This window comes from Paramisgurnus dabryanus, chromosome 1 (genome assembly GCF_030506205.2).
Source record: "Paramisgurnus dabryanus chromosome 1, PD_genome_1.1, whole genome shotgun sequence".
NCBI lineage: Eukaryota > Metazoa > Chordata > Actinopteri > Cypriniformes > Cobitidae > Paramisgurnus > Paramisgurnus dabryanus.
The window spans coordinates 13,000,576-13,013,392 of record NC_133337.1 but is presented as its reverse complement, the minus strand read 5'-3'; the positions used below and the strand labels follow the sequence as shown (position 1 = coordinate 13,013,392).

Here is a 12,817-nt window from a genome sequence, read left to right as displayed (position 1 = left end):
CTTTAGTCTTTGACCTTGATGCTCTTCCTGTTATTTAATGTTTTGAACCCCATGCTAAGATTTGGCATCAGTGTAACAAGCCATCAAAGGTTGTGCCAACTCCAGTAGCTTATTTCTGCACCTGGCATCTCTATTTTACACTCTTATATTCTGCCAAGCTCAGCTAACCAGCAGGACTTAGAGGAAAACCTTTGGACTCCTCCGAACAAAGGATCGAATGCATGTTTGAGCTAATTATGGAGGCTTTGCACAATCACTGGTGTTGTGTGAGGCGGCAGTTAAAGGTTGTTGGCTGTGTTTCTGCAAATCTTCAAGGCCCAAGTTTCTGTCCAGCAGGAAACAAACCTTTGAGCGAGTCAGTTCTTGCCTTTCCGCTTTGTTGTGTTATTGCCATGGGCAAAGAAAACCTGTTTAACATACAGAACATACAGAGATAAATATTATGCGTTATCCAAATTTAGTTGTTTTTACAGTAAATTGTCACTTTATGAATTACATAGCAGTAAAATATATAGATACAGAGGGCTCTGAAGTTTAAGACGATTAGTGTAAATCCTTTTTTGCCTAATCCCAGATTTATAATACAATCTGACTGTTGTGACCCAAAATCTCTCCACACCAAAATTCTTTAGGTGAGGGTTTTTTATGTATCCATGGACAATATGTAAAATGAATAGGAATACATGCATAAGAACCTGACAAAATAAATGCATACTGTATCTTTAACATCTGAGATATTTTTCCATTATTGTACTGTACAGTATCTTGTGTTTTGTACTGTCATTACAATAATACACTATTCTTTCATGACATACCACAGGTTATAATGATACACGTATAACCTCGTGTCACACTCCGAGACCGATCGGACTACGATTCTGTTGACATGCGTAATTACGCGTCAGAGTAAATGCATTACGCACGGGCGGGGCGTGGTCGCCTCCAGCTGCGGTGGTCCAGGGGTCTGATGCTGATGGATCTGGCTTGACAGAACAAGGTTATCTGCCAGAGGAGAGTCCGTCCATTTTCTTCAGCTCCTTACACTTAGGAGAAGCTGTCGAAGCGGAGGGCGCAGCAACTCCCCACCCGCGCGTCCCCCCGGACTCTCCTTCTGCACACTGAGGATCACAGCAAAGCGCTCCGATTATCCAGGACGACTCCAGGTTGCCGCGCCCAAAACACGAGATGCGAACGACCCTTACTGCTGAAGCGAATGCGATGCGCTTCATAGACAGAAACGGATGCAGAAAAAAGCGCGTTTGGAGGGAATAACGCCTTACTGCCACTTTACTGAGATTTCGTTGTATTTGCTGCATGGAGCGGATGAAACACGACAACTCATTTGAATGAATTTTGCGCAAGTATGCATTCGTGATCGTTCCAGTGGGAACTTTTTCCTCCGAGACTGCGCGTCAGGGAAAGCATTGTGTTTTATTTGCGATGCATCATACTAGAGTGATTTTTTTAACACCTACAGCACGTTGACCCGTTGAAGATGCAGGTGCTGCTTTTAAAAACGCTTTTTTTCATAGCTGGATGTCCACATGTTCTGCTGCATGAAGAAAATCACAGTGCACACACCAAAGAAACTGGCAACATTCATTTTAGGGGTCTTCATGAGCCAAAACCGAGTGCCAAGCATCATGCACAGCATCAAGCTACAGGTACACCTGCCTTTGACATCAAACAGACTTCAGAGAACAATAGTAAGTTTGCCTCTCATCTCTGGCTGGTTTTAGACAGCAGAAGTAAACGGTATGGATACAGTCATCTCATGTCAAACAGAACACACGCGGTCCGGCAGGGTGGAACAAACCCACACAAACGCTATCGGGAACATAAAAAGGAGGAGATGGATGGTAAGATGCCCGCTACCATGGGAACTGCAGGTGGACACAAGACCTCCAAGCCGAGGGGGGAACACAAGAGAAACCACAGACGCAAAAGGGGTACAAAGGAACACCACAAGAGAACGTTTAAGAGTCTGAAAAGGGGCCCGAAGAAAAGCACCGTCCCCCTGACACCACCCCAAACTTATTATAATGCCCTGGCATCCTCTTTAACCCTTTGGGAACCGTTGCCTAAACCCCTTGCTCTTACCGCCACAGATTTTCCCTTTGATCTCACCCAAAATGCTGAATTCCACACCAAACAGGTAGACGACCCGTGGGACGCCACGCCAATGACTCCTCCATATGCCGAGGATGAGGAAAGTGAACTGTTCCCCAATCCTTTCTACCCCGTCACCAGCGAGACATACGGAGCGTATGCAATCACTATTGTCTCGGCCTTAATTTTCGCCGTGGGAATAATCGGGAACATAGCAATAATGTGTGTCGTGTGCCATAATTACTACATGAGGAGCATCTCAAATGCTCTTCTGGCCAACCTGGCTATTTGGGACTTTGCACTGCTTTTGTTTTGCCTGCCTCTCGTGGTGTTTCACGAACTGACTAAGACCTGGCTGCTGGGCCAGTTCACCTGTAAAGTCGTACCGTATATAGAGGTAATGGATCTCATAACAGATTTCACACAGTATGTTTGTGAATGTATGATTTGGATCACTATTTCTATGGGTTATACACAAAGTTTGAGTTGTCATCAGAGTATTAAACTCATGCACATCACTACATATAATTTGTCTGCGACACTGTAGTCAAATAGTCAAATCAATCATGTGGTTTGTTACTAAAAAGCAAGCAGATTTGATTACATTTGCATACATAAATTATGTAACTATAAAAGTGTAATGTATCACAAACTTATAAGGACATATCTAGTGACCATGAGATTTAGAGATTAGACATTAGAGATTTGAAAATGAGCTCTTTTGACTTGGACCATTAAGCAACCAGATGTAGAAACCACTCGGAGCATTTAACCAGCTGCATAGCAACACCCTGACAACCACCCACAGCACACCAGCATCATAGCATGATGAGTGACCAGTTGTGCATGAGCAAACATCACTTACATTTTCTTCAAAGTAAATAGAAATTAAAAGAAAAGGTCATACACAATATTATGGTTTGACCTAGTTTATGATTTTTCATACACAAGAGTTTCAGTATGGAGCAGGTGTGCTGTTTATTGTAATGCAGGAGGTTATTCCTGAAACTGTGTCACTGTGGGAACACTGAGACGGCACATGGTTTAATGCATGCAAAAGAGCACCCGCCCTGCCCTCGGGACACCTGCACGACCGTGATCTCTGTCCCACTTCTGTCATATACTTTGTAGCGCAACCATAGCTGTTTATTTCCCAAGAAATCTGCACAGCCGTCACTTCTTCACCACACCCAAACTCAGCTGAGATCCTTTTTTGATCGGCGCGCTCTCACTAACACACAGAGACTGTGCCTTTTTTTGCTCAGTCTAAAAAATTCAGCACATTCCCACTACTGTAAGACAATTACCGAAATACAGAGATTTTAACAAGGGATATATTGGTCTATAATCGCTATCGGCAGATTAAAACACAATATTTCCCAATATTGGACATAGGAATAGTGTTTGGGTACACCCGGTGATCAGGGCAGATTTTATCCTGGCAGTTAAAAGCGGGCACAGCTGAACTCATACTGTGTGATTATTTGGATGACAATGACAACATAATTGCAGTTTGTTCACTCTGCACTTCTAGGAAAATCATTGTTACTCCTTGTTTCGAGCAAAACTATCGGGATCTATCCATGTAGTAAACAAATATCGGAATTGGCACAGAAATTTTTTATCGGCGCATCCCTAATTTTTACCTTAAAAGGCAATAAACTATTTTACCGCGATACATACATGAATGTATGATGATAATATGAAAAAAATCATATATTATTCATTTATATCGTGCTATAATGACTTTAAAAGTGGGTGTTTAAATGTGAAACTATCATAGAAATGTTCATCTTAAATAACAATGGTCCTAAAATAGACATTGTTTCTTTTAAATGAAATATAATTTCTTTTATCTATATGGATTTTGTAGTGTAATATAACCTGGACATGTTTCTAACAGGTTTCGTGAGATTGATGTGTCGGCCAGAGAGTGTGTGAGCGAGCCTGTCTTTGTGAATATGTGTGATGGGTGTGTTTGGGGCGTTTGATGTGCTCCTGTGTTTTTGGAGAGGGCTTTGGGTAAATGTGGCCTCCTGGTGGCACACAGTTAGCATGCTGTGATTGCATGAGCCGGGCAAAAAGAGCCAAGAGGCCCAGTCTGACAATGGCGAGGCTGAATGAAAACAAGCCGATTTGCATGCGTGGTTGTATGTGTCACGGATGTGTGTGCGTCTCTGCTTCCCTGCGGCTGCAATGCAGCTTTTGAATGCCGATCGACAGGAGCTGAATTCAGGCTAACTGGTGAGTGTAGTCAGTCTTAGGGGCAAATTGTGAGATAATGTTATACTGGGAGAAAACGCCCTGGGCTTTATTACTTACCACCCGGTGGAGATGGGACAACATGGTTCATGATAGTTCATGTGAGATGCATTCTGGGAAAGGTTTTCTGCACTGCTTTGTGGAAACGTGACACTTCTCACATGTGACATCTTTCTCGTTCTCTCCAGCTGATAGATGCCACACTAGGGTGGAGAAATATTTTGTACAGTCTCCACAGACAAGTTCAGTGATGTCAGTTCAATCTGTCTGCTGGTTGTGTTTGTTTTTCTGAGGTCTGACATTGTTCACTGTGGTAGGTCAAGGAGATCTGAGGCTGGTGTGTTAGTGCTGGAGTTTAACTGGCAGTGTTTTGAATGGCCTTTAACTTTTTGCAGATTACTCCAGTCACAACACAGAGATTTGCAGGAAGGCCGACTTTCATTTCTCTGCAGGGATTTGTCTTTGCACGTCATGCCTGTGAGCAGACGCTGTATGGAGGCGGATCTGACAGCTCGGCTTTGCCACCGAGCAACAAACTTCACCAAATACATTTCCATATCTGTCCATTATTGAAAATTAGTAGTTTCTCTGCCCTGTGTTGTAGATGATAGCAAAGGGGTTTGAAATGTTAACACTGGCTCTCACAAAACTAGCGGAGAACATTTTGGCCCTTTCACAAATTACAGATGATGTTTCACATCATCACTACGACACCCTTTACGGCATTGTTCTTGCCTTTTGTGCACGCAGGGCGCAGTCTAGAAATGTTATGTCAAGGTAATAAGTTCCCATTCAGCAAGTGATCCCAGGATTAATTCCAGGACCTGTTTGCGTTCACACAGAAATATATATATATATATATATATATATATATATATATATATATATATATATATATATATATATATTATGGATCAATGTGCTCTGTGAAAGGGTTTTTAGCATATCATAAATTGACGCACAAATGCATAAATATGAGGTATCCTTTATTTTATTGGTGTTTGCTAATGCAACCATCACTGTTGATATAGGGTTGACGTTTCAATCAAACTCCTCACCCTAAACTATTGTTTTCAGATGAAGTACACACTGCACCTTGCATTTAACCCTGATTTTCTGCAAATATAAATGATGTTGGCTTGAATTGAGCTATTATTTCCCTAAGTGATGAAACTTGCAATTTGTCTGTTGTATCATCTGCCAAGAAAATATAACAGAAGTCATACAGTGACTAGAATATCAAGATGAGCTCATGTAACTCCAGGCAATAAACAACACTCAGAATATCCTTGCATCTGCAATGCTTAGATAAATTTGATATGAAATCTATTTTGAATTTTTTCCACCCAGGTTGTTTTTCCATATATTATATAACTCACTGTCAAAGGTGCTTATTAAACTATGAGTGGCGATGTTAATGGAGACTGATGGTACTGAATGAATATACTTACAGTATAGTTTCATTCTGCATCCATATATAAACGTATTATTGTGATGGCTTTTATCTGTGGCTTGCTCTCGGCCTCATTTGTCAATATGTAAGAGTTATTACTCTCCCTGCTGGCGGTGGACCAACAATGGCCCGAAGTCAAGGAGTCTGAAAGCAGCCGTTAAAACCAGATTAATAACCAGCACCTTAATCCTTTAGGAGAGACTCTTAATCAGAGAATTAATGAGCTGTTAGTAAAGAGTAACCAAGCCTTTGACATCCTCACCTGCTGTCAAGAAACCTGTTCACCATGAAATGCCTGCAAACATCTGCGAGTGTCTGATGGGATACGCTCAGTTATGAGGGGTCGGTCTGGACTGTTTAGTCCAGAGTGTGAGGTGTGTGGAATTTAGTTTACTGTTAAATGATGATAGTCAAACCTGCCTGTGCTCTTTCTGTGGCTTTGTATACATTTTTATTTTTACAGATAAAATCTCACGCCATGTTTTTTATCCTTTTCATTCAGGTCAAAGATTTTCTACCTATTTGACAGTGTTTCATTTCAGAATATGCAAATTATGGGATAAAGATATAGGGGTGGATTTGCAGACAGGGCTTATCCTAGTCCCAGACTAAAATGTATGTTTGAGCTGCCTTAATTAAAAAAAAACCTTGCACTGACATATCTTAACATATATCAGTGCCATTGTTTTGTCTCGAGATGCACGCCAGTATTGTTTGTAAGGTCTGTTTGTAAAAACTACTTAAATGTCCTTATATAACCAAGGCCTAATGCTGGATTAATCTAAACCTGTTCTGGGAACCGCCTAATAGTGTTTACACCTTTCTTTTGACCAGGGATTTAAAATCTTTTTTACCTTTAGAAATAAGCAGCATGTTTTAGTATTTTGGGAATTTTAAACAACTAAAATGAAATGAATTAGCAATATATAGGACTTCTCAGCATTTCTAGGTAAGGTTATGTATCATTTGAATTTGATATCAGTTCCGATTCTGCTTATCGATTCAGATTATTTTCGATTCCCAGGTCCCAGTGTGGTAAAAAATTATTATTTATTGTTATTTAGATACAAAACCATATGGTAATTTAGCCTACTAATTGCTGACTATCATGCAAAAAATATGTGGCGGCTGGTGACTTCTCTTCCGAGGGGCACGAATTCATAAGTGTCATGTGTGTTGCTCATCATTTGAAAATATGTGTTCGCTTCATCATGTGAACCATGTGCATCATGCGTCTTGTCAAAATACGTGCCTGTCGAAAGGGTTTATAATAAAAGACACTAACTTAAAGGGACGCTCCACTTATTTTGAAAATATACTAATTATCCCCTAGAGTTAAACATTTGAGTTTTACAGTTTTGGAATCCATTCAGCCGATCCGCGGGTCTGGCGGTACCACTTTTAGCATAGCTTAGCATAATTCATTGAATCTGATTAGACCATGTAGCATCACGCTAAAGATAACCAATGATATTACGGAGCCCCCGAAAATTGTCTGCTGCTATTGAAAGTTACCAAGGGAACTATTTTCAGGCGCTGTGTAATATCATTGCGCCTGCTGCAGCTATTCCTTGATTATTATGCCAGAATGGGAGTATTGGCCTACAAAATCACAACTTTTAATTTTTCATCGGTCTTAGTACACGATGTAACTACAGAAGAGTCAAGTTTTAAATAGGAAAAATATTTAAACTGTTTGGTTATTTTTTAACGTGATGCTTAACTCTTTCACCGTCATTGACGAGATATCTCGTCAATCAAGAGAAAACGCTTCCCTGCCAATGACAGGATTTTCCGTCTTTCCGCAATACCGCTATACCCTTCCGCAACTTTTAAATCCCGGAAGTATTGCCCTATGGCAAGAGGCTGCATGTCCGTGTCTGTTTTAAAGATCGCTCTGAATGGGATCTCTATGAAAAGTCTGATACAAAAATTGAATTAGAGAGCTGGAAAATGAGCATATTTTCAAAAGAAGTAGAGTGTCCCTTTAACACTAAACTCTGATTACACATTAGATTAGCGAGTATCCGGCAAACGCTTTAGACGCATATGCAGCAGGCATTTGTTTTGACAAGATGCATGATGCACATGTTAACATGACGCGCCGAACACATATTTTGACACGAGGAGGCTAGATACATGTTGTGACGAGTTTTGCATCGTGCGCCCTCAAAAAAGACCTCACCGGCCGCCACTGGTAAATACTCCATTTATATTATAGTAAAAGTGTAGTAACCAATCTATTTGATTAACATTTGTTTCACTATAGTTTTATTACAAAATCATGTTTAATGAATGAACTCTGAGTGAATTCTGTGGTCTAATGAGTGAATTTTGTGGTTTTACTACAATTACCATAGTTAAACTATGGTTAGTGTAGTATAATAAGCTATTCACTTTTTAATCAAATGAGTAAACGCAGAAGCCACATGCAGAAACCAGGCTATGTAAAGTAATAAGCTGATATGAATACAAAGATCTGGGAGTAGACTGTTGCAGGTCAGGACTTATCAGTGAATAAAAGACCCGGCTTATCTTAAAATGTGCATGCAGGAATTGATGAGATGAATTGAAATGCTAATTTTATAGTAAGGATCAGATTCCATCAAATTGTTGTCATTGTTAACTTCTCGAATACCTTAACATCTATGAATATAATGTGGCATTGCAGAGTCTTAATGGTTGCAACAGAGCATAATAAATTCATGATAGATTCTGAGCAGCATGTGCTCAAACTGTTCTGGATTTGAAGATGAAAGGTAGAGGCCGTTTTTAAGATGGAACAGCAGCGCACAACAGCACTAGTGTGGTTTCAGTAATTGTCTCCTCCTTGTTGCTGATGTGTTTGATTGCTCTGTAATTATGCTAATGAAGACAAACTCTAAGATGCGTTTGTGTTTGTATCATCCGCTGAGACGGAGCTCTCCGAATGTGGCCAAGAATCTGTCCTGTTGTCTTTCTCTCATTACAGTTAAATCTTTTGTCTTGCCTCCGTTACCTCTGTCTTTTATATCAAACAATTCATTGTGGCAGTATCCATGCTGAACGTGTTTGAAGAGTTTAGGAGCCGTTGCAGTGCTGTTTGTAGACTGTGTGGAAATAATTGCTTGGCCTGCAGGAGGTTGACTTCTGTCGCAATAACACAGCAGATAAGAGCTGTAAATGCGGGAGACATTTGTTTCACATTCTAAAAAAAAACGGCCAATATGTATGAAGCGATCATACAGAGAGTGTTTCCAACAGCTGGATGCCACGCATAATTCAGACTTCCTTTAACTAGTAATTCAGTTTACCAGTAACAGTGTTTTCAAGTATATTGCCATTCCTAAAACCGAATTGTGTTTGTTGTTCTTGCAGGTGGCATCCTTAGGCGTGACCACCTTTACCCTCTGCGCGCTCTGCATCGATCGATTCCGTGCCGCCACCAATGTCCAGATGTACTACGAGATGATCGAAAACTGCACCTCTACTGCCGCAAAACTGGGCGTTATCTGGATCGGTGCCTTACTCCTTGCCTTGCCCGAGCTGCTGATCCGCCAACTGGTGGCGGAAAACGGAGACGGAACGTTAGAAGATCCCTCTTCGGAACGCTGCCTGATCCGAATCTCCACATCCCTCCCTGACACCCTCTACGTGCTGGGCCTGACATACGAAGGCGCCCGTCTGTGGTGGTGCTTCGGTTGTTATTTCTGCCTGCCCACGCTTTTCACCATCGGCAGCTCGGTGGCCACCGCCCGCAGGATCCGTCGCGCAGAGCGCGGCTGTGCCAGAGGCAACAAGAAGCAGATTCGACTGGAAAGCCAAATGAACTGCACCGTGGTGGCGCTCGCGATCGTGTACGGTGCGTGCGTGGTCCCGGAGAACGTCTGCAATATGGTTTCGGCCTACATGGCGGCCGGTGTGCCGCAGAGCACCATGGCGCTGTTGCACCTGATAAGTCAGCTGCTGCTGTTCCTGCGGGCGGCTATCACACCCGTCCTGCTGCTTTGCCTGTGCAGACCCTTTGGCCGGGCCTTCCTGGAGTGCTGCTGCTGTTGTTGCGCCGACGCGTGCGGGATAGCGGCCCACTCTTCGGCCGCGGGCAGTGACGACAACGAACACGAGTGCACCACCGAACTGGAGCTGTCTCCGTTCAGCACCATACGCCGGGAAATGTCCAACTACACAGCGACTGGATCTCACTGCTGAGTTAGCGCTGTTTTGCGTTTACAGTAATTCCAGTGCCACACTCTTTTATCTTACCTGTGTAAATACTTTTACCACAATTCATATGTTGCTCTTCAAGATGTAATGTAGACTAAAAACAATGTAATTACATTTTTAAATTGTCTTAAAATATATATATATATATATAAATATATAAACACACTGATGTAGTGAGTGCTTTAGATTTGACCTTTTTTGTGCACTTTAGCTTTCTCTCAGCGCTTTCGTGGACTTCACAAAGGCCTTCACACAGGATGTGCCAGTATTCATAACAAGTAAATGTCGAGCAACAAAATCAAACGAGTCAAAGGGGTTTCAATGTTGAGCTGTTTTAAAAAATCAACGCAACGCAGCGGCCAAAGATGTCTGTCTCACAGAGACCTTCAACTAAACAACTCAACGCCACGTCCTGTCTGAACGGCCCTTTACTGTCGCACGGTGTGTTTCTGCATTTATTGAAAGTAACATATCTCTGATGTTTCTCTATGGCTGTGTGTTGCGTGCCGTGACTCTTTCTCTCGATGCATTTTGATTCGTGTGAATCGTTCTTGAAGTCTGTAGAGCAGATGTGTGGATAACTCACCCGTCCCATCTGTAAATGTCTGAAGCCTGTCAACATCCACACAATGCTCGTTCTAGTTAACACTTTCTAATCGTTTTTATATAACCACAACCAAATGTCTCTTTAATAAACAGAACAGATGTTTGCTAGAGAAATGGCAAACTGATATATTAAAATGGAGGTGTGGTTGCTTTCATTGTATTTATTTAAACGTTTCACTAAAACAGAATGTAAACCGATTCCAAATAATCCACTTCACCATGTTACAAATGAACCACTTTTTGTCAAAAGTTTTTTTTGTAGTGAATTAGATTACAAAAGGGTAAAGAAATGAGGAACCAAAAAAGATGTGAATAACCTTGTAAGCGCCTTTATTTTTTAGATTGTACAGTTGTCTGGCCTGACTGAAGTCTCCAACAAAGATTTCCAATTTTTTCTTTGCATTATTCATACAGATCTGTATGTGTCTGAGAAGCTGTTTATTCGCATGAAGACATTAGCTGTCAGTCTGCACATTGAACAGGACTGGATAAGCACGACTGTCTTTCTCTTACACAAAGGCTGGTGGAGGTGGTCTTTTATATTTCAAATGCATCTGGTGTATTTGAGGTGTCAGAAACTGAGCGATCTGCTATTTTTGGGACACTTTGTTGGAGGGTACTGTAGCGACAGATGGGATTGTTTCTCTCTGAACAATCTCTATGAAAATGTTTTGGCAGGAAATATCACGCTTTGATTTGTTGTAGCGTAATAAGTCCCTGAAAGTCCCTGTCACCTACTGCTGTTTCATATCCATCATACCTGAGATTTTTGGCAGATTTGCATCTCATGAAAACAGATCCAGGTCACGGTTCACCTGTGTAAAAAGATATATTCACTGCATAAGAGAATGAAGGCTATTTTAGGATTAATGAAAAACTGTTCACCAGTGCGTCTGATGTTTATTTATTTTAGAGATATAGTTATTAAAATCCTATTCATTTTTTACAGCAGTTTTACTGTCTTACAGTAAACAGTTTTTATGATCCATTAAACAAACTGATCCATTAAAGCATTTATTTGTGATTAAAATCATTACGTTTTGTATTTTGAGTTTATGGTCAAAATCTCCATGGCATTTTTTCGACAGGCGTTGTGAGATTCACTCGAACACATCGGCTTTGTTCAGTGTCAGTCTTTTTGTCGTCATGTCTTCTGGTTAGATGAATCGGTGCCGTATTATCACGGCTGCTCTGTGCTTTGGATGGATCTGCGGTGTTTCAGTAGTAATTGTTCAGGAACAGCATGATGTCCATCATTACAGTGGTTCTGTTGGACTCCTCCAGTGCAGCGTTCGGATCAGCCAGTGGCTATTGTACAAGCCTATTAATTGGGAACCCTATAGTCTCTCTTCACATTCATGCATACAAGCAGCAGTTATTAAAGAGGCTGTACGGCTGCTGAAACTATATGCCGTATTTCACAAGAGCTGTTCCTTGTGGCTTCGTTCCAACCCGATTCGAAAGGGAACAGGTGTGTTTTGTCTGTTTTAATGAGGTTAGTTTTGAGAAACATCCAGGAATAGCTGGCTCGCCCGCAGTCCTTGTTAAGTTGGTGAGGCTGTCTGCGCCGGTGAGTCCTCATCGAAGTGTTTTCGGTTCATCTAGCGTGAAGGTTGGACCGGGATGAGTGCACAGATACTTACTCAGGCTGAAACAGAGCTATTCTCCTCCCATCACTGTCAAGACAGAGATCTCAGTGTCTCATACAGAATCACAAACTGTAGACCTTTCTTTACAACTGCAGACATAAAGTATTTTCTTGTGTCGTGTTTATGCCAGTCATTTTTGCTGCAGGTGTTTGCTGAATTTTATATTTAAAATAAAGCCGAAGTGTGAAATTTTTGGGGGTGTTTAAACACATATAGCTAACCCAGTTTAAAGGGGACATACCATGAAAATTTGACTTTTTAAGTGCTATAATTGGGTCCACAGTGCTTTTATCAACCTAGAAAATGTGAATAAGATCAACCCAGGAACTCAGTTTTGGTTAACCATTCACCACAAGCATGTGAAAAATAGGTCATTGAAATTTGGCTCCCCTTGTGATGTCAGAAGAGGATATTACCACCCCTTAATCTGCACTATCCAAACCACACCACTGCCATTTAGTGCAGAGATCAGCTCATTTGCATGTTAAAGGACACACCAAAATGGTACATTTTTGCTCACACCCACAAAGTGACA

At 41.3% G+C, this 12,817-nt stretch overlaps 1 protein-coding gene across 1 annotated transcript; it reads left to right on the top strand.

The window, feature by feature from the left end:
• The first annotated feature begins 946 nt into the window (after positions 1 to 946).
• gpr37b (G protein-coupled receptor 37b) lies at positions 947 to 11,326 on the top strand. Its single transcript, XM_065274737.2, has 2 exons — positions 947 to 2,506; positions 9,182 to 11,326. The coding sequence occupies exons 1-2, from the start codon at positions 1,496 to 1,498 to the stop codon at positions 10,010 to 10,012; spliced, it is 1,842 nt and encodes a 613-aa protein (XP_065130809.1). The 5' UTR covers positions 947 to 1,495; the 3' UTR covers positions 10,013 to 11,326.
• Positions 11,327 to 12,817: the final 1,491 nt, after the last annotated feature.